The sequence below is a fragment of the Giraffa tippelskirchi genome, chromosome 1 (genome assembly GCF_054371585.1).
Source record: "Giraffa tippelskirchi isolate mGirTip1 chromosome 1, T2T-mGirTip1v1.2.pri, whole genome shotgun sequence".
Classification (NCBI taxonomy): domain Eukaryota; kingdom Metazoa; phylum Chordata; class Mammalia; order Artiodactyla; family Giraffidae; genus Giraffa; species Giraffa tippelskirchi.
The window spans coordinates 8,448,215-8,470,993 of record NC_137275.1 but is presented as its reverse complement, the minus strand read 5'-3'; the positions used below and the strand labels follow the sequence as shown (position 1 = coordinate 8,470,993).

Genomic DNA, 22,779 nt, shown 5'->3' with positions numbered 1-22,779 from the left:
TATATCTAAACTGTGATACTAATACAATCTTGCAGTTTATGATTATAAAGTGTAACATTTTTCTTTGAGAGAGTCTAAAAAATGTACACCTTTTACAGTAAATACACAAAATATGTATACACAGTGATGTAATCAGGTTACCCCTAAAACTTAAATTTAATATGTGGAAAAAATACCTTTGTATCTTGTGGCTCAGCTCCAGAACACTGCCTCTGTGCTGTTTCTATTTTGGAATCCAGGACATCTGGGGTATCGTCTGTAAATCAGTTTAAACAGAATCACAAAGGAATAAAAGCTAAATGAAAAATGAAATGCATAGTTCTATTTTAAGACGGTTTGAGACTTCTTTCTTAGGCTTATGATACAGTGAAGCTAAAGTTATTCTAAATGTATTTATAATGTCATGTGACATTTTTTAGCAAAGCCCAAAAAAGAAAAATCTACAAATGCTTAAATGACTCCAACAAAACAGGAGGTTCTGTGGAGAGGGCTTAGGGCATAGAATTTCTAGACATACTTTTTTAACTTCCTGAACAACTTACCATCTAAGTGGTATGGCTTAGTGATGAAGACCATGATCTTGGGAATCAGATTGACTTGGTGCAGAAAAAGTCACAATTTCTCAAGATCTTAATTTCTTTATTTATAAAATGGCAATAATATCTGACTCACATAGTTATTGGGAATGTGTATAAAGTACTGGAGATAGTACCTAGCTTTGGTATGAACTCAATAATTATAAAACAATTACATGTTCGCAACCAAAAAAGTAAAGTATGTAACTAACCGTTGTTTCTCACATATTATTTAATACGTATTTAATGAGTTTGCAGTTTGTGTCAGGTATTAAAGTATAAAAGTCTCTGCACTGTCCAAAGTGGGAGCCACTAGCCACAATGGCTCCTGAAACTTAAATTCAAATACAATGAAAGATTCAGCCTTTCATTCACACTGACTACATTCAAGTGCTCAGCAGTCATGTGCCTTGTAGCTACTAGTAGACAAAACAAATACGGAATATTTCCACCTCTGAGCAAGTTCTATGGGCTGGCATTGTTACGGGTTGAGAGGAAACCAACAGCATGAAGCACAGAAGGGTTATTATTGTATGCATGTTACTACAGCACTTCACTAGTTCTGTGAGGGATCTGTTTATGACATAAAATAAGGAACTCAGTGGCACCTGGGGCCCAGGTGACAGAGGGAGCCTGGGTTTCTGTGATTTCCAGGGGCTGGGTCTTTGCCGGGAACAATCTAGCTTCTAGAACAAGTCCAGAAAGACCCTGGAGGAGTCAGGCTGGTCTGGAAACACATGAGACTCAAGAGTTGTAAAGGATTACTACCCATAAGAATTTTCTATGCTACTAGCCCACTATTTTGGATGTGGAAGCAATATGATTTTCAGAGATGTTTAAAATAAGAACATGTATATTCTAGATACCCAGTTCATCTTCTGAAGAGAGGTACTGCTTCTTTCTTTTTCTTTTAGGTATGTGCCTTTCTTCCTCTTCAACCTGGAATTAAGAGTGACTATATTAAAGGCAGTAGAACCTGGATCCAATTCTGCTTAAAGGGGAGCACACTGTATTAGTTTCTAGTCCTTGAGACAAATGTTTAAAAAATCTAGAATGATACTTCTGTCATCTAGATTCAGACTAGACTCATTTCGTAAGCTTGAATCTTTTTAAAGATTTGAATATAAATCCATAAAAAATATCCAAATCTATTTTTCATTTCATAATGTATTTCAACAATTCTAAAATATGTTAAAAATATCCTCATTTTACCACCTTTGAAGTCAATCTATGTTCTGCAATTGATGGCATGTCATAAATTAACTGGCAGCATTTTTCTGCCCTCTTGGTGGCTCATTAAAAGGCTGATGAAAAGAAGTATACAAGAAAACAGCATGGACATGTCCAAATAGCCCTGCAACCTGCTAAATCACCTGATTTTTTTTTTTTAATATTTATTTATTTGGCTGCACCAGGTCTTAGTTGCAGCATGTGAGATCTTGTTCCCTGACCAGGGACTGAACTTGGGTCCCCTGCATCGGCAGCTCAGTCTTAGCCACTGGACCACGAGAGAAGTCCCTAAATTACCTGATCCTACAAAAGCATGAACAAGTAACACAGACATAGAGAACTCTTAATACCTATTCATACATTTCTCATCTATACAGACAGCCAAAAGCCCTTGTGCACAGGAGAAAACACTATTCATAAAACATGAAGTACTTGAGTTTCCTACAAAAACCCACCTCTTTAGGATTTGCTTCAACACTATGACATCTTAGGGCTTCTGTGCTGTCTTTTCCACCACTGGATATCTCTGAGTAAGAAATACAGAAGAAAAAAGAAAAAACAAACTCCCTTAAGTATTCACTCCAATACTTACTTTAGGCACGCGTGTGGAATGGGAAAGGAGAAGAGGAAGGGACTTGACGAGTGATTGCGGCGTGATCTTTACACGACTACGTCAGGTTAGGCTCCACGATTGCCGTTTCTAGAATGAGTGCGTGGGGTTCGAGGAGGGGACAGGCTCACTGGCATTTATACGGCAGGACCTCAAAGCCACCTCCCCCAGCCCCTGAGCAGCAGAGCACGGGCACGTGTCCAAGGAACACAGCGCGCCATGCACGGCAGCTCTCTCTGGAACTCGTGGACACAAGTAACTCGTGCCAGTAACTCACACTTGCACACTAAATGTCCACCAACAGAAGAAGCAACTCAAATAAAAGATAACTGACCTCTTTCCCCATTCTTGGAACAGGGAATGAACAAAATCAGTAGGAATCAATACAACTCTGTATTTTGGTCTGAGAAGAGAATCGTCCCTCTGGAGCTGGCGGTCTCTACAGGTTGTGTGGAGTAAGGCCCGACTCCTGGGCAAAGCACAGAAACGTGATGGCCCTGGTCTTGCTACCACTGAGGCTGCTTGTCGGAAGGCAACAGTTAACTACGTAGTACAGAACCTCTCCTATGAGACAAACCGCAGGGGACTATACATTTCGTATTCACAGTGGATAAACCCATTGTGAGGTTCCTGGCAAAACTCCAGTTGTTATTTAAGGTAAGGGACCATTTATAAGCTACAAGACCTTGAACGATCCACTGGCCCGCTCTCTGTGTCTGTTACCTCAACTACAGATGTGATGCTGTGAACACTCACTTTACTGGATTATATGAGTTACATGATTAAAAATTTGCCAAGTAATTATAATTAGCACAGGGCCTGCCACATAAAAGGCACTCGACACTCGCAATTGAAAGAGACGCGTGTACCCCAATGTTCATCGCAGCACTGTTTACAATAGCCAGGACATGGAAGCAACCTAGATGTCCATCAGCAGACGAATGGATAAGGAAGCTGTGGTACATATACACAATGGAATATTACTCAGCCATTAAAAAATACATTTGAATCGGTTCTACTGAGATGGATGAAACTGGAGCCCATTATACAGAGTGAAGTAAGCCAGAAAGAAAAACAACAATACAGTATACTAATGCATATATATGGAATTTGAAAGATGGTAACGATAACCCTATATGCGAGACAGAATAAGAGATACAGATGCATAGAACAATTTTATGGACTCTGAGGGAGAAGGTGAGGGTGGGACGTTCTGGGAGAATAGCACTGAAACATGTATATTATCATATCTGAAACAGAACACCATTCCATGTTCAATGCATGAGACAAGGGCTCAGGGCCGGGGCAATGGGATGACCCAGAGGGATGGGATGGGGAGGGAGGTGGGTGGGGGGTCCAGGAAGGGGAACACATGTAAACCCATGGCTGATTCATGTCAATGTATGGCAAAAACTATTACAATATTGTAAAGTAATTAGCCCCCAACTAAAATAAATAAATTTATTAAAAAAAAAAAAAAAGGCACTCGACAAATAACAATTACAATTAATATTAAAATTATACTATGAAATTCATTAACTTACCTTCTTTGCTATAAAATTTCCCATGAATTTCAGTTGTTTCTGAGCCTGCATTTTCAACCTAAACACACAATAGAAAAGGCTATTTATGGATATTCTCACAAAAATCTTGAATATCTAGAAAATAATCTGGCTGTTTGTGAGAATGCTTAAAGGGACTGGAGAACGTGTTCTTTTAAATTTCACCCAGAAGTTCAAGAGCAGAGGACACTTTCTTTTTGAAGAAGTTTCAGTTTAACAAATTAGTATCCTACTGGATTTATTCTCCTTGTCTTTAAAGCAGGTATGGTAAAAGAGTAAGAAATAAAGAGAGAAAAAACTTTGGAAATTCTCTTCCCATCCAATGATCCTTCATGATTTCCTTTTTAAAAAATGTTGAGTCAATCTGTTATAAGGTTTCCCTCAGGCAAACCTTGTCAATTTTACTTTTTTGGGGGGGAAAACCTCGAAATATTCCTCCTGCGTGCTCAGTCACTTCAGTCGTGTCTGACTCTTTGTGACCCCATAGACTGTACCCGCCAGGCTCCTCTGTCCAAGGGATTCTCCAGGCAAGGAGACTAGAGTGGGTTGTCATTCCCTTTTCCAGGGATCTTCCCCATCCAGGCATTGAACCCGAGTTTCTCATGTCTCCTGCACTGGCAGGTGAGTTCTTTACCACACTAGTGCCACCTGGGAAGCCCCCAGAATATCCTACAACATTCTAAACCCCAGTTACAGAATTTCCCATTTGGACAGGACAGACATGCTCTGACAGGGAAAAGGCAGCTGCTGGGGGCTTCAGGGAAACAAGGCAGGATACAGCACATGGTGGGGCAGCCCTGGAGATGCAGCCACATTTCGAATCCTTTGAGCTCCTGGAGGGTAAACCCGAACAGAACCAAGTGGGGCTTTTCCCTCCCTTTCACTCAGCAGACTGGGTGTGAGGGCCTAGATACAGCCTGGGATGTCTCAACAGGGGGAGGCAAGCCCCCCGACACCAAGGGTGTTTGGTGGGAAGCAGGGCTCTTCTGAGTCTCCTAGTGACACTGGAAAGAATGTGACTATCTGTGATTCACAAGCATTTTACAAAATGTGCACTCCTCTATGCATTAAGAAAGACCAAAAAAAAAAAATTCCTTCAAGGACAAAAGGGATTATGAGACCCACAGCTAGGAAAAAAATATGTATTCAAGGCAATTACAGTTTACTACATTCACAAACACTTTCTAAAGTGATACAGTGAAGTTCTTAAAGTCAGTTTGGTCTACAGCACCAGGATAATTTAAAACACCACAATCCAATTTGCAGTCCTATTATAGTAATAAAAAATAGGAAGCTCCCAATTCTTCAAAGAATTTCATTAAGATTACCAGGGGAGCTCCTGAGTCTAAGGGATCTGAACCGTCTTCTATTTCCTTGGTTCTGTCTCATGATATTGGCCTAAAGAGCCACTAGAAATCATGGCTGTTGAATTCAGAGGGACTCTTTTTTTTCTGAGAAAAGCAACTAAACTTCCTGACATCAGTGGATAAAGTTGAACATGAAATCAAAGATGTGAGTAGGCTGAACTTCAATAGAGAGCACACTACAAACGGCCTCATCTCCTAAATGTATGGCCAGCCCCTCCCCTGAACGTAATCACTTTCAAAACCCCAAACCAAAATAATCCCAAGTGATAACAACAAAATCCAAACAATTACGGTGACTTACATTTGGTGATTCAATCGCCAGCAAAGGCTCCCTCTGCAGTTCAACTGTTCAAAGACAAAAATGAGAAACAAGGAAACTGAAAACTGGTTCTGAACTACAGAGAAACAAATTGAGAGCTTTTTAGTTAAGTGAGACTATGTTGCTAAGTGGCCTAGCTGCCTTTGTGAATTATAAATTTTGGACCAATTATTTTCTATCAATACCATCAATGTTCTGTCACAAGACCAGAAAAACAACAAAAATAACGTTCCCTGCGTTTTTAGAGTACTGGCAGCGATCCATTAGATCACTACAGTGATTTAACCACGTCGGCGAGCTGAGGCTTGGAGGAAGGTGGGGAAGGCCTCTGCCGTAACTGTTAAGTGACAGGGTCACACTGGTTCATTTAAAAATAATCCGATCAAATGAAGAGTTAGATCCCATCCCCTCAAACAGCAAAGGTCTATTTATGTTCTCTGGAAGCCTGAAATACAAGGCCTACTGTTTCTACTCAACAATGACAGAACACACATTTTTCTTTTAAACAACTTCCTTTTACGTAAGTAGATCTCTTATTGAACTGTACCTAAACACAGTCTGAAATATAACTCTGGGAACAAAGAACTTCAGAATCCGAAAATGTTACCTTCCTGACAATTAACAAACGGGATGTTAATTATGTGTACTATAACACATACACAGGAATTTTAACTAATACCATCTATCCAAGTTTTGGGAAGATTAGTCATCGTTAGGGTTTTAACATGTCAGGACGAGTGGCTTACCAGGTCTCGGGGTGGTCTTCCAGGAACCCCTGGTATTTCTGCTTATAAGGTTCCTGTGGTCACGTACTTTGAAGGTTGCCCTTTCAGATGGTTTGCCTTGGAAGGGCCCCACCTTGACAGCCCTAGGTAGCCCTGGTTGAGGATTTATACACACCACTCCTCACACACTGCCTTTCTCTTTGCCTGGTCCACCGAATACACTACTTGTTCTTCAATATTTGTCTCCAAATTAGGGGGAATAGCAAGCGCTTGAAATGAAAATTTAAACGTGTGTGTTCTTTGACCTCTCCGTTCACTTTTTCAAAAAAAATTGGAGAAGTACATGGTTATACACATGTCGAAGCTCACTGCAGCGTTCTTTATAACAGTAAAACCTACAAACACTGGAGGGCAGTCAAAGACCCAACAACAGGTGGGACCATGTGTTACAGACCACTATTGAAACAAATCAAGCTGACAATGAAGGATGCCCACATTATATGGCTGAGTTAAAAAAAAAAATTATATAAAATGTAACTCAGGCACCTAAACTGAATCAGAAGTCTCAGGATTTCGGCCACGAATGACAGCACAAGGTATCTTCCTAGAGGCCAAGTATGGGAAAGCGATTACTTCTGCTGGGGATCAAGAGAGAAAGCAAGAAGCTGGGCCTTTGAAAGACGCCTTTGCTCCTGGATCGTGCTTCGCCTGAACTTGTCAGCGTTTTGAATGCTATGGACTGATTGTTTCTGCCCCCCTCACACTGAATATACTGCCACCCACCCCGTATGTTAAAAACGTCATCCCCACTGCGATGGTGCTGCAGTGAGGCTCTCTGGGCGGTGGTCAGATGTAGATGAGGTCATGTGTAAAGCGGTTCTGAGACCGCAGTGCCTGAGGCTGAGACTGAGGAGAGGCTCTGCCAGAGGGGAGGAGCTTCAGTGATGGGCAACGGCCAGAGCCCGGGGCAAGAGCGTGAGGTTAAAAGGAGCAGGCGCACGGGTGCAGAGTAGCCTCTGGAAACGAGCTGTGATGGCACCTGCAAGGACAGGGAGGGCCACAGAGGCACACCTGTGGGCGAGAGCAAGGGTCTGTGCCAGAGCAGCTTGTTTGGCCACAATTATTCAGAGACATCAGATTTAAACAACAACCTTACATGATTTTGACTGACGTTAACGCTTTATGAAGAAAAAGTATAAGTTAAAAATGAAATAGCAAAGCGTTTTCTCTAATGTATGTTAAAAAATGAGAGGTAAATCCATATAGCCTGTCAAGGTTTGATTACAAAGTAGCTATAAATTTTAAGTGGTAACAAAAGATAAATCCACACGTAAGGAAAAAATACTGTGAACAACCCCTGAAAGGAGTTTACCTATTCCACTCAGCCTGCTCCCACTTGGACTTCCTGGTGGTGCTGGAATTTCATGGTTTTTCTCTTCCTCTGATGGCACAAACACCTAAAAAATCCAAGGCACCATAACAAGGTAAATGAGGTTTTTGAAATAAGAAGGTAAGTTTAATTCACCTCAAGTGAATTAAACAAAATACTCAGCATTCTGTCGACCTTTAGGAACAAAAAGGTAAAACTAATCTCGTATTTCATCCATCAGTGGCTCTCCTACTGTGCTAAAATAAAATACTGAGTACAACACACAAGCCCTTCCTGATCTGGTCCCACTTCTTCAAGAGGCTTGAAGCCCCAGTGCAGCTCAGCCCCCAACTATCGCCGTGCCCAGGACTCACGGCTGGCTCTTCCCTTTCTGTGTCCTCGGGTACACTTCCACTCTGTTTGCAAAAGTCCACTCAAACGTCGTCCTGCAAGCCCTCTCCCTCCCACCCACCCACTGGCCCTGCGGTGAGTCGAGGCTCCTCTGCACTGCGTTCACAGCCCCCATGTTTACCACTATCTCGTCACGTGGAATCGGAGGCGCCAGGAGATCACACTGGAAGCGGGCATGGAGACTAAACTGTGTAAAGCACACAGGCTGTGACAGAAAAAAAGAAAACCTCCTCCCAAACTAGGTTTTATTCTAAATGCAATGAGAAGTCATTGGAAATTTCAAGCAGAGCAATGACATGACCTAATTTATGTTTTCCAAGCTAACTCTCAGGGCTGGGTGAAGACTGGAGGAGGGGCTGGAGAGGAAGCAGAATGGGGACACTACCTACCGGGGTAGAGGCTTAGACTAGGTGGTAGCCACAGAAACAGACATAGGTGGATTCAAGTTACATTTTGGGAATGGAAACTATGAGAACCAGCAACAGATGAAACGTGGGGTGACTGAGGGTGACCCTTGGGTTTCTGGTCTGAGTGGATGGAACTGATGATGGTGCTATTAGCTGAGACTATTGAGGTTCTGAACTCTTCCCTCACATGATGGGACAATAACAAAACTGAAATAGCTTCAGAACAGTGAGAGCGGGGTCTGCATTCAGCTCGTGCACACACACACACACACACATATATATATATATCACACACACATATATATATAGTGAAAAGGTACGTACACAACTGACAGTTCAGCATAACTGAGTGATCAGCCATACCTCAGTTTTCAAGTTGGTTTTCAGTCCCAATCCTCCCACATCATTCAATGGAGACTTTTCACTGCCTAAAGAAATGCAAACCATTCAATCAGTTTAAGAAATTGCTTGCAAAATACATCTTGAGTCAAAACGTAACAGAATGTGGTCTAGTTGTTATCTAGACATGCTATGCCCTCTTCTATCCTGTTTTAGTTTGCTGTCAGTAGAAAACAATAAAGGGGAATATGTCTGAAAATTCTCAGATAAAAAGCAAGGGGTCATTCATTCATTTCAGGGGGATGCTGCTGCTGCTAAGTCGCTTCAGTCGTGTCTGACTCTGTGCGACCCCATAGATGGCAGCCCACCAGGCTCCGCCGTCCCTGGGATTCTCCAGGCAAGAATACTGGGGGATGGGATGTGTATAAAAATGTTTCTTGCTGTTATGATGGCTGCCCACAAAGACTGATACGCTATCATTTGCGAGGACATCTTATTTCCAAGTATTTTTCTATAGATAGCTGTATCAAGCTTGTCCTTAAAAGAAAACAATCAAGGCCACTGAGATATATTCCTAATAAAGACAGTGATTTGTGAACAGACTCATTTTACTTGCTTTGTGCTAACACAGCAAGGTTGAACATAAAATTAAAACTGTGAAACAGATAAAAAGGGAACAGAACTTTCTCTGCTAGACTCAAACCTGTCCCTTTCTTTCCTTCTCTCCTCTATCCTGTGACTTGCTCCTCTCACCTGCCCACATGGAAGCCTCCCAGGAAAACCCTTTCTTTCTCCAGGAGGCTATGGGCTTTTCCTTGCTAAAAGTCCTTCTATTTCTGCTCCTTCAGACGGAAGGAGAGGCAGGAGGCACGAGGAATGATGGCCTGTACCAATAGCTGAATTATAGAAACTTCCAGAGCATTCAACTTACCCTAAGTTAAAGCCAACAGAAAAATTTAAAGTCATTTATTTCAACCCTTGGAACATCTCAGTGTCTCCTAAGTCCCCATAAGGAACAGGACTAAATCTACTGGCCTCAGCCTCCAGAGTAGCACTTAGGTGATATTTCAGCTTAAAAGTGCAGCTTGCTCCCATTTACACAGAGTGGAGATGAAGACAGCATCCCTGTTCGCTTCCCGTCCAGCCCATGTAACCCCTCCGAGTTCTCATAGCATCCTGTTAAGCCTGTCCTAAGCACCTGTCACAGTACCGTGTCACAGCCTAAACACAATACGTGGCTGGATTCACAACCGTCTTCCCATCATCTCTGAATCCACAGTGGTACCCGGTATAACGTGTCTGAAGTGGGTTGGGTGAGTGGTAATCAATGACTGAGCTCCAAGCTTACACCTTTGAAAAGTACCAACACATTTCCAAAAAGACCAGCACTCTCTGAAATCTAGCAGGAGGGAACACGATTCTTTTCTTCAAATACTAAGCCAGAAACTAGCCCATTTACATGAACAATAAACGCTGCTAAATAAAACATAATGTGCTTCCTCGATTAGCAGCCAGCTAGACTGAACCGACACATACCTGGAATCTGTAAGAAGTCACATGAGGGCTGGAACGGGGCTTGTTATCTGCTACTGTCCCCTTCTTACACAACAGAAAGCTGAGGCTCAGATGTGATTTTTTTTCCCTAAGAAGCATCCGAGTACTGTGCAAGTCATTTACACTCTCTGAACTTTCATTTGTAAAATGAGGACGATTAAAAAAAAAAATGCCCATTTCATACACTGCTGTAAGGTGCCTTCATTTTGATTGATAAGAAACCTGAAGGTCAAAGATGTTTAGTAACTTGCAACAGCCCTGCGGATGACACTTGTCCAGCCGATAAGACAGCTGGCAGCCTCCTAGCTGCCCATGTCACACATGAGAAGTGGGTCTAAGACTAACTGTTTAAACACGATTTTAGAGAAGCCTGGCCCTCAAGTTGGATGAGAGTGATTTTGCTACATTCTAGAACCAAAACCTTCCTGGTGGCTCAGACGGTAAAGTGTCTGCCTACAATGCTGGAGACCCGGGTTCAATCCCTGGGTCGGGAAGATCTCCTGGAGAAGGAAATGGCAACCCACTCCAGTACTCTTGCCTGGAGAATCCCATGGATGGAGGAGCCTGGTAGGCTACAGTCCATGGGGTCGCAAAGAGTCGGACATGACTAGCGACTTCACTTTCACTTTCAGAACAAAAACCATCTTAAATGTCCTCTACACACAATTATCTTTATAAAATACAAAAATTTGCACTTAAGAGTCTCACCTAGGTCATGCAAATTTTCTTCAGAAGAAACAGTGACTTGAAGACCTTGCTGGCAGGGCTTGGTCACGCTGTTACCTTCTCCTGTTTCCTCAGCAGACACTGGGACAGTGCACTGGCCACGGTGGTCACTCCTGCTAGTCAAGTTCTGCTCCCGTTTAGGAGCTGAGAGAGCTACATCATAGATGGTGGGAAGGGCTGCTGTGTGGGAAGGAGCCGTTTCTAACTCCTGGCCATTAACACATTCAGAGGTGGTGGTTTTCAAGTTGTCCTCAGGCCCCCGCTGGTCATCAGCTTTTTTAGCACCAGGATTTACTGCTGTCAAACAGCACACACTGTCGGAGGTGCCCTTGGCTGCCTGCTCTGGTCCTTGTGGGTCGACAGGCGAGTCCTCACTCTCCCCTGCTGGACACCTCGCTGGCGTGCTGCCCCCTGATGTCCCCGCCTCAGGCCTTTCATCTCTCTGAACTCTGTCTGCACAGTTCTTGCCAAGACCCTCGCTCTCCACCACACGCCCGACACCTGCAGAGAGCATGCTGACCGATGCCCTGTCACGCCCTTCTCCGGTGCCCCCTGCCACCACGGGGCCGACTTCTTTTCCCCCTGTGGAGGGCCCAGGACACTGACACTTGTCCTCGGCCATTAGGCTGGACAGAGGAGCCTCAGGCTTGCTCGTCTTCATGGCTGATGGGGCAACCTTTCCTTCGGGGCTGCCTGCACTCAGATGAACCTCTTCATGCCTGTCGAGACCAGCAAGGGCCAGCAGGCATTCGGCCGTGCTGGTAGAGATGATGGCGGCATCGCTCACGTCCTCTGTGCCTGCGATGGGGGGCGGCTCCTCATCCTGCAGGACGGCGCCCACCATGACCGCCTCACAGCCTTCCGAGGTGCTGGTGGAAATCATGGCCGTGTCGCCCGTCTCTTCCGCCGGCGTGACCAAGGCCTGGGCGTCCTCTCGAGCGACGGCACTGGACACCGGGCCCTCACAGTCCTCTCCTGAGCTTGTGGAGATGATGGCGCTGCCGTCCTTCTCTTCCAGGACGGGTTGCTCATGCTCCCTTTCCGTAGCCACACCACACACAGAGGCCTCGCAATCTTCTGCGATGCTGGTGGAAATGAGGGCACATTCGTCCTTCTCCTCCTTGCTGGTTGAAGCGAGGGGGCTCTCGGCTTGCGCGGGAGCGCTGGGCGTGGGCCCCTCGAAGTCGTCGGCACTCACTGGGGCCAGCCCTTCGGCTCTGTCTTCCACGGCTGCCACCGGCTGCTGACTCTTGGCACCGTGGAGGGCTGTCGCGCTGGAAATGGGCACTTCGAACTCCTCCCCGATGCTCGTGGAAATCATGGCACACTCGTCTTTCTCCTCGTTTCTCGCAGCCGTGAGTTGGCTCTCGTCACCGGATGCCGCGCTGGGCATTGGGGCCTCGAATTCCTCCATGTTCACTCTGGGGCCTTCCGTGCTTTCTTCAGGTCTTGGGGCGCTTGAGCAGCCCGTCCCCACGTCTACCACGGTGCTGAGCTGTAGGGCGAGATCGTCTGTTGTGCTGGTGGAGATCACCAAGCCCTTCCCTTCACCTGAACCCCCAGCCACACCAGCCTGGTTGGCGACACTGTCACTGGCCGTGGTGGCCTCAAGGCCGTCACAGTCTTCGTTCTCCACGGAGGTGATGACACCCTCATCTTCTTTTTCGCTCGGCGACGTGTGAGGAGGCTCGTGTTCTGGGACAGCAGCGGACACGAGGGCCTCGTAACTGGCCCCCACCAGGCCAGTGGAGGTCGTGGTGTTGTCGGCTTTCTCCTTCCTGCTGAGCTCACCATCCCTGCGGTCTGAAGTCGTGCTGGTCATGGGCCCCTGGCGACCCTCCGGAGCGGGAGCTGCCACGTCCTCCCCTGCAGCCCCGCTGCTCACGCTGCTCTCCACGACCCCTTTGGCGGTGGAGCAGATCTCCGCATCTTTAGCGTCCTTCTCAGCGCCGCTCACGCTGTCCACGGTACTCTCGTTTGCATGTGGGACGGTGCCGCCGGCCTCGGCTTCCACGTGCCCCACGGCAGGGCCGAGCTGACCGTCCCCTCCTGCGCTCTCACAGACCGACCCCCCTTCGCCCTCTTCTTCCAGCCCTGTGCACGTGGACGCGTGCCCGACCTCGTTCCCCCGGCCCGTGCTGGTCACCACGCCCTCCCCTTCATCCTCGTCCTCCTTCGCGCCCGTGCTGGTCACCACGCCCTCGTCGTCGCCGGGGCCGGCGGCCACCACCGGCGCGTCCATGGGGTCTTTGGCTACCGTGCTGTCCATGGCACGCTCTTCATTTTCTTCAGATTCGGAACTCAGAGCGAAGCCTTCGCCGCTCTCCTCCGAGCCTGTGCAGCTCGCCAGGCCCTCCCCGTCCTCCTCCGTGATGCCGGTGCTGGTGACAGCACTCTCGCCCTCAGGGCCGTCCACCACAGAACCGCTCTCCTCCTGGGTGGCGCCGGCTGCCGCGGGCGCAGGGGTGTCCACCGGGCCCCCGGGGGCCCCCGTCACCCTGTGCTCCTCCCGAGGCCCCATGCCAGCTACAGAGCACAAGACGCCGCCGTCTCTTCTCCCTACTGCCCCTGTGCACGTCACCGTCCCCTCGCTTTCCTTCTTGGGGCCTGCCCTTGGCAGGCTTCTCCGGAATCCATCCAACTCTTCGTTGCTTAGGGACCCCTCCCTGACGTCCATCCCCGCACTTGTTACTGCTCCGTCGCTCTCAACCTCACTGATAAACGTGACAGTTCCTTCCACGAGTTCCGAGTCTCCACCTGAAGACCCATCACACTTGCCCTCGGAGCCCGCGCTGGTCACAGCATCGTCCTTCTCCTCGGTCGCTGAGCTCCTGGCGTCAGCCTCGGTGGTCCCCACGGGGGCTGTTGCAGGGTCAGCTGTTCTTTCTTCAGGCTCAGCCACGGCGCATTCCCCACTTTCTCCTCCTTTGGTGCTTGTGAGGAACGTTTCGCTTTCTGCAAATCCTTCTGTGACAACACCTCCACCTTCCTCCGCAGCGGCAAAGACGGTGCCTTCTCTGGCTTCCGCCCCGAAGTGAAGAGGGTGGTTTTCTGAGCACGTACCCATCGTGAGGCCTTCGTCAGCCTCGATGCTTGTGCAAGGCATGGCTGCCCCACCCTCCACCGTCTCTGCAGATGTGGTTGTGGCCGTCCCTGCCTTCACCAGGTTTAGGGGAACACTGTTGTCCTTCCCCTCTGTGCTGCTGCCGATGGAAGCCTTTTCTCCTCTACCAGGCCTGGCTGTTGGTGTCTCAGCTTTCCCACTCCTTTGATGTAGAACAGAGGGCACGGCGTTGCTTTCAGCACTGATGTCCACCTCACTGTGTCCGTGCCTTCTGTCAGCATTGGCTGGTGTGTTTTCGACTTCACCTGGGCCTCTGCTCTGCTTAAGTTCAACAGTATCTGTTTCCGTACTCACGCCTACCACCTGATCAATGGCAACACCAGCCTTGTGGCCATTTTCTACAGAAGCCCTAACTGTCTGCTTCGAACTTGAGTTACTTCCTTTCCCATCCACATCCATCGAGCCACCTTCGTCAACGTTCTCATTTTCCACTGTCATGTCCACTGACTCACTGCCAACAGGCGTGTCTACTTTCCCTTGTCTGCCCTGCGGTACGAAGGCCTGCACAACTTCTGGAATGTGTCTTCTGCTCTCCACGCTGGCTTCTGCTGCTGTATCTACTGTGGAAACTGCATCGCCTTCTCTGCTGTCACTTGTCCTAGGGACTTCTGATTCCCCAACAGTCCAGCTTTGCTTAGGGATTTCAGAGTGGTGGACGAGCAAGGTGCTGGCTGTGGCACCTTCTGATCCAGTTCTTTTGTCAACTAAAGGAGGCACCCCTGAATCGTGAGACTGTTTCTGAGGCCCAGCAGTCATGGAGCCTAAGGACGGGGCGGGATCTACCTTTGTGGAATGTTTAAGAGTGGTGTCTCCTGGAGCAAGGCGTTCTTCAGTGAGTCTGGTGGTGTTTTTCAAATGCTTCTGTGCCCTGTCACTTTCTGACGGGGCATGGGGTAACAAACAGTGACTCGTTTCAGAGTCTACATTCATTTCGTGAGTTCCTTGTTGAGCGGGCTCCTTCTCCCCAGAGTTAGGTTTGGACACAGAGCTTTGGAGATGCATTTTCTTGGTCAGGGTGTTTCTATGGTCAGCGTGCTTTTCAGAATTACCAAGAGCTCCTGTTCCACGTCCTGATTTACAGGCTGGAGATGCTGTTTTTGACTCTCCCATGGGAGTCTGTAACTCCTCCTTTAGGACTGCAGCGGTAGTTTTTTGTTTCGTAACATTTTCTGAGTCAAGGTCTTGCTGAGAGCTACTGCTGCTGTCTTGGGTTTTGCAGACTTCCGCTGCATTTTCCATGGCTGGCTCAGGATCAATTTCCATTGGCTCTTGTTCGGGCAACAGGGCAGGATCACCACTCTTTTTGGGTCTCTGAAGGGAGGAACTACTGGGAGCACCCAAAGGGTTTGCTGCTGGTTTTTCTTCTCCTTTAGCCATTTCTTGGGATAAGCTGCCTCTTCGATTTTCACACAACCTTCTACTTAACTTCTTTTCTACGACCAAACTACTTCCTCTGGGCCTCTCATGACTGCCGTCAACTTCTTTTCCATCCTTGTCCTCTGTTTTGTTCTCTTCCTTCTTTTTCGTGTCCTTACTAGTGTGCTTTAAGCTCCTGCTTTTGTGCCCGTCTGACAACTTTCTCTCGAGTCTGGTGGAGCCTGACTCTTTCTCACCCTTGCTCCTCTCCTTTGCTAGTGGCAACTTCACTCTGTGACTAGACTCTCTCTGGACACTATGTGCCGAAGGGGCCACACTCTCTGACGTGGGTTCCACGCCGCTTTCCTCAGAAGGTCTGTCTTCAACCCTGGACTTCCGCTGTCTCTCTGGCTCACCTTCTTCAGTGTTCTTCTCCTTCTCTGGTTTTGGAGTGGTTGCCAGTTTTGTGGTATTTTCTTGTGATTCTATTTCAGATGCTTTCAGCTGTTTGCCTTGGCTTCTGGACTTAGATTTCAACACAAGTTTCTCTTCCAATAGGCTCTTGGTTCTTCGCCTCTCCTTGTGAACCGCCTCCTCTGGCTTTGAATTACTGTCTGCGTTAGTCGAGTCATTATCACATTTATCCTCGGAGTAACTTTCGCTTCTTCTCTGTACCGTGCTTCCATGCTGCCTGGAGCTCAGAGAGTCCTTCTGAATTTTAGAATCACTTGATCTTCTTGAGTTGTGCCCTGTCTTGGTTTTGTCGGCCGGCCCGTGTCTCTCTTTCTTATTTTCTTTACGAGCGCTCGCATCGGTTTTTATGACATACTCAGAAACTGGTTTACCATCTTTGCCCAACACTGACAGTTTCCTCTCGTTCCGGTGTTTACTTCTTCGTTCAGCTTTATCATCTGATGAGAGTTTTGTTTGTTGACTTGTCTTCTGAATATTCTCCTCTTTCAGGCCTTTCTCAGAAGAGTGAAGCTCAGTCTCATCGCCTGCTTTATGTGCACCGTCACCTTTGTACTTGTGTTTTGTAGACGGTTTGTCTTCGGACAGAGTTTTCTCTTTTTCAGGCTTTTCCTTGGAGGATTTTGCCTCTTTCTTAGGCAGGCTTTTTAAATGTGGTGTTTCAGAATCATCTTTCTTTAGATGCTTTTCGTTTTTGAGTGTGCTTTTCTGTTTCTGGGGCTCTTCGGTGCCACTTTCTGAGCGTTCCACTGGCCTTTTTCCATCCCTCGTGTCAGTCTCTTCCTGCACCCCTTCCACCACAACAGGGGTAGAAGTCCGTCTTTTGTGTTCCCTTTCTACTTTGGATTCGTTTTTGTTTTCATCAGCTGGATGCAAAGACTCTGAAAGTCTCCGAGCCGGTTTACTTGGTTCACTCTTTGCATGAACATGCTTCAAATCCTTTGAAGAAGATGCTTTTTCCTTTTCACAATGCTGTAAGAAAATAAAATTTAAAATATGAGACCTACTAAGATTAGTTTTTATATTCAAATCTAAAACTGGGGTGCATTTAGTATGTTGAATGTTGTAACATGGTTGTTGTTAAGTTCCTAAGCCATGTGACTCTTTGTGACCCCACTGACTGTAGCCTACCAGGCTCCCTGTCCATGGGATTTCCCAGGCAAGAATACTGGAGTGGTGTGCCATTTCCTTCTCCAGACAATCTTCCTATCCCGGGGATCGAACCGTGTCTCCTTCATTGGCAGGTGAATTCTTTACCACATGCTACACCTTACTTGTTTCACCTCTGCCAGCAGCTGTTGGTATTATTAACTTATTTCTATGTATAAAGAACCTGAAACTCAGGATGGTTCAATAATGTGACACGCAGCAACAAGTTCAGATAATTTCATTCCAGGTCTAATACTCTTCCCACTATATAGTAGCATCTTTATAGAGAGTAGTTCTTTCTACTGAGATGCGTCCAGGCATTTGGAGGGCTTCTCAGACTTTAAATTGCTAAAGCCCACTAATGCCCAGTGGTCACTAATAAATAGAAGCTGAAAGAATGACATTAGTTCTTTTTAGTCCAAAGGCTTAATACGTAATGAATTTTTAATTGCAATTAAAAATTTTACAGTGAAATAAAGCTTTCTTCGGAGAAGGCAATGGCACCCCACTCCAGTACTCTTGCCTGGAAAATCCCATGGACGGAGGAGCCTGGTAGGCTACAGTCCACGGGGTCGCTAAGAGTCGGACACGACTGAGCGACTTCACTTTCACTTTTCCCTTTCATGCACTGGAGAAGGAAATGGCAATCCACTCCAGTGTTCTTGCCTGGAGAATCCCAGGGACGGCGGAGCCTGATGGGCTGCCGTCTATGGGGTCACACAGAGTCGGACACGACTGAAGCAACTTAGCAAAGCTTTCTTACATTTTAATTTAGAAACACAAATTATCTATGGGAACTTCATGAATTTAGGTTAGCTGTAAGACAGTTTATTTAGGAAGCTTCAAATGCACATAGAAACTCATGGTAACAAATAGTAATCATATCATATACATCAGATGTACATGTTCATATCCAAGGGAAGATACCAATAGACCAAAGCAGCAAAACCTTCCCCCTGACTCACAGTCTGGCACTGACAAGACTAATGTTAATGACCAATAACACTTTATAATAAGGACTCATGAACTAGCTATAATTATTCTTATTCAAACAATGGGCTAAAGTCCTCAGAAAGCCCTTTGTGTCTCTGGGTCAGTTTATCACTGCACCTTTTTTACACTTTAACATGAAGATTAATACACTATTACTATAGGGACTGGGACATAGCAAGATCTTAAAAACACACTTTAAAATTAAATTCCACAAATAAAGAACTACCAGGGATGCCATCAACCTAATTTTACAATAAGTTCTAACCAATTAGTGTGAATGCAATCTTATGAGATCATTTTTCACAGGAATTTCTCATAAAATATGTTAAATATTAAAAATATGACATTAGAATATCAGGATATACTATATGACTCTAATTTCTACATAAAGACATCAAGAATATTTACTGGCTATGAATAAATAATTACTAAATTATTACTGCTTCCCTTAGAAGTATTAAGATATTCAATAGTTCAGCTATAGAATTATAAATATGGAAGTGTATAGAAAGATTAAAACCCAGTGAAAACAAAAGTTTATCACAAGTAAATAAAACAAAAAGGAGAAGAAATGTACTTACTGAACATTTTGAGGATATTTTTATCTACATATTTTTACTATTTAAAATGATCACATCTTAGAAAACAGTCTAAGTGCTCAACTATAAGGAAATGCTTAAATTACAGTATATTCATTCAATGTAAGCTATATAATCATCAGATATAATAATTAGGAAGTTACAGAGTGAAATGGGTATGGGGGAATGTTAAAAACACTATTACGCAAGATTACATTTGCTCTACAAAATTATGAATATATGTGGGTGAGAAATGTAAGAGAATGATAATTTGTTAGTGGAGGGATTTTAGCTTTTTCTTCCTTTTCTTTTTCATTATTCCTGGCTGTTTTATTATTGTCAATTTAAGAAACAAGAGGTGGGGGAATTGGGGGAAGAGAGAAGAGGAGAAAAGTAGCCATTATCCAGATAAAAGATCACGAGTCAACCTGCCAAAATGAAGAATCTAGGCCATAATAGGATGGGGGTGCTGGAGTGCTGAATGCGACGGATTTTTTATTCAAGGTAGAAAAAAAATCAGACTGTACTCTAAGTTTTACTACAAAGAACTGAATGGCTTATATCTAACAGAAGAGCATTTAAAACGGGGTTTTACTAATTCAGACATACCTCACTTGTTTTGAGTGTTTCTCTAGAATCTTCTTCAGATTGCTGTTTCTTTTTAGAATTCTCGTCAATGTTCCTAGGTAGGGAAAAACGTGAAATAAGAACTTTGGACCAAAAAATGTGATTTAAATTTCTCAGGAAGATTTAAAAAAAAACTTTTCTTTACTATGAAACACTTAACTTGTACCTAAAGACTTGTGCACTTCAAATTAAATCCTATTCTTGGTCGACAGTGAAGAGCTAAATCCCGAATATGAAGGGACCACTCTTGGTCCTACAGGAAAGTATTCTTGAAACAAAAACTTGTGATTTGTCACTTGAAGATGAATATGATATGGGTTACAATTTCATTTTGAAAGTCTTATCTTCTGAATAAACAGAGTAGTTCTATTTACTCAGATTGAGAAGGCTGAAGTCTGTTAGATAAATGAGAGCCACCTCCTCTCACTGAGTTCTGCAGATTATTGACTCAGCTGAAATTACTGATTTAGGTACCTTCAAGTCTAAGATAAATTTACAGAACTGCATGTTGCTGGTACAGTAATGCTATAGCCCACGCCGACACAGCCACCCTCAGTCTCTTCAGCTTTGTAATTCTTACAGAATTAACCATGATCATGTGTTGCTTAAAAAAATGTTTGGCTTGGAACTCTGGTTTACAGGAAGAAGCATGAGATGTGTGAAGTGTGTGGAAAGACTAGAGAATGGAGGCAGCCACCATCAGTTAAGAGGTAACTGAATATCCAGAATGGGAATGGCTCCTGGGTGCTTCCAGAGGGTCTACACACTCTCTGAGACTCTACAGACAACTGTGTGTTTATGCACATGCATTTTTCTGGGCAAAGAGTCCAATGGTTCCATCAGATTATCAAATAAAGTCTGCCCCCACCCCCACAGAAGAAAAAGATTAGTACACACTATTTTGAAATATCATAGAATTAAGATACTGAAAAGGAAATCCTATTCCATGTTATTTCCTAAACACGGAATAATATACACATTCAAGGTCTGACTCTTCACTGTCATTTTCAACGCCTCTCTTCTGAAAGCTTGCCGAGAGAATGTTATAATGGGAATGTGGCCAAATAAATACATACCTGGAATCCTTTTTCCTCTTTTTGCTTAAGGCTACCTTTTTCTCTAAAACTTTCCGTTCTTTAAGGACTTCTTTAATTCGGGGGGCTTTGGGTTCCAAACTTTTTGTTGATGATTCTTCTAAGTCCACACTACTTTTGCCTGGGGAAGAAGCAATCAACAAACTATGTTTCAGAACACAGTTTTATAAACAGTGTAATCTTTATTCTTAAGACTTTCTAATCACTGTAAAAATGAAAAATGGCTTCAATATCTCTAAGTTGTATTGGAATGAAAATATTCTATGTAGATGGAGAAGTCTTATATTTTTTATTTTAAGTGCTCATATATGTACATGCGTGTATTTTACATCAAACGAGATCAGTGTCCAGAGGAAGTTCAATTTTGTCCAATGAAATATTCCAGATAAATGTTTGATATTTTAGTTAACATAAAGTATAGATGAATTCCATTAATATCACTGCAAGGCTTGAGGACTCACAGGTTAACAATAAATTTTCCAGTGATAATTCATTCCATAATCACTGGAAAATAAACTGCTATGTTGTGAGTTGTATAATCTGGTATGTGATATAATGTTTAACTTAGATATAGAAATATAATAAACAAGTGACTAAAGACATCAGATTAAAAAGGAAATCTTCCACATCTTAAAATACAGTTTTAAAAATCTAAGATACAATTTTTATCACTTCATTTTATAATCATATCTCATAAGGTATCTTAATATCTAGAAGTCAATGGAGTATGTAAGTACATAGTTTAAAATATTAAAAGTTAAGATCTCTTATACCTTGACTCTTAGCTTTTGAATACTTTGTCTTTTCTGCTTTCTGTTTTCGTTTTTCTTCAAGTTTTTCTCTATTAATTTGCCTTCTTAAAAGTCTCTCTTCTTTTTCTTTAGCCTAAAACCACAAAATATTCATAATTATGCTGACAGATTCTCAAGTAAGAGAAAAAACACCCTGAAAAAAAAAAAGCCTGTCCTTCAGATGTTCTTACAAATTAATGGGCTCTGCAAAAGTGCATACATACCACTATAAACACGTCTGTGTGTGTGTGCATGTGTTTCAAAAGAGACAGAAGGTGACATTTTTCCCTTAGTAACTTTCAGAATGCCATCGATTTAAAGGTATCATTTGGGGAAATAGTGGTTTAATACACTGGTATTCCAATTAAAAGGCTAGCTACAATAATATCTATGAGCATCAAGTGTAGAGGTAGGTCTTCATGATTTTCTGATTTTTCTCAAAGAAAGTTGAAATGCAGATTCAAGTGACAGGGTGGTCCTGCAATAAATGTCCCTTGCTGGCTGTACTCTCAGGACCAGGGTTTGGATGTGGGACTTCCTGCAGTTGTATTTTACACCAGGGAGGATCCGGTCATTGTGTTACTCTACTACCTCTTTCCTGCCCAGAACTCAAAGCCTCAAAGTGCCCAACACCCTAAGCACGAGCATAACTCCTGATCAACAAACCTCTTAACAGAAAAGCCACCGTTAACATTTTGGTGTGCTTCCTTCAAATCATTTTTTATGGAGTAGTATTTCCTCATTGTTTGATGCACAACTTTTCATATTTTAATGTTTCTGAAATTGTAAGCCAACTTATTAAAACTGATGTATACATACAGTGAGGTAGCAGTTTTTCTACAAAGCTGTTAATAATTCAGTGGTACCTCTTAGAAGTACTATCAAATGCAGGAAATACGTGGAAGAGTGTGCTTCCCTCTTAATAATATGTTAATGACTGACGCCATCTCTCTTTATGGCTGGATCCATACTCGGGTCAAACATTTCCATACTATGAAACACCAAGGGTGTTACCAGTTTTTCACCAATCATGATGATATGAACAGCTCCATCACGTTTTTCTCTATTCTGCCTAGTTAAATAACAAGGTTCCTGAAGGTGGAACCTGTAAGTCACCGTTTTGAATGCTCACCAGTAGCCTGTGAACAGACTAGTCAAGTATGCCAACCTGATTTAATAGGTTAACACAACAAGAGCTCAAATCTGACTTACGATGGACTGCCGCCGTTGTTCCACAGTAAGCTCGTCATCAGAATCACTATAATACTTTGAGTAAAGATATGGTTTGTGAACATAAGCATGCCGCACGTTTTTTGCTTTTCCTTCACTGGGATCACTGGTTTGAGTTTTTGTTTTGTTTTGCTTGTTCTTTTCTTCATCTGGAAGAAAGTCAGTAGAAAGA

At 44.2% G+C, this 22,779-nt stretch overlaps 1 protein-coding gene across 2 annotated transcripts in view; it reads right to left on the bottom strand.

Moving 5' to 3' along the window:
• BOD1L1 (biorientation of chromosomes in cell division 1 like 1) overlaps positions 1–22,779 on the bottom strand; it is a 51,570-nt gene that overhangs the window by 14,608 nt on the left and 14,183 nt on the right. For both annotated transcript variants that reach the window (XM_081485727.1, XM_081485784.1), the window contains exons 6-17: positions 22,590–22,756; positions 21,360–21,471; positions 20,569–20,707; positions 19,475–19,547; positions 11,177–17,117; positions 8,939–9,003; positions 7,761–7,845; positions 5,646–5,689; positions 3,960–4,017; positions 2,261–2,331; positions 1,442–1,514; positions 177–256 (exon numbers count right to left, since the gene is read on the bottom strand). In XM_081485727.1, the coding sequence (XP_081341853.1) occupies positions 177–256; positions 1,442–1,514; positions 2,261–2,331; positions 3,960–4,017; positions 5,646–5,689; positions 7,761–7,845; positions 8,939–9,003; positions 11,177–17,117; positions 19,475–19,547; positions 20,569–20,707; positions 21,360–21,471; positions 22,590–22,756 (6,908 nt within the window). The remainder of the gene's footprint in view (positions 1–176; positions 257–1,441; positions 1,515–2,260; positions 2,332–3,959; positions 4,018–5,645; positions 5,690–7,760; positions 7,846–8,938; positions 9,004–11,176; positions 17,118–19,474; positions 19,548–20,568; positions 20,708–21,359; positions 21,472–22,589; positions 22,757–22,779) is intronic.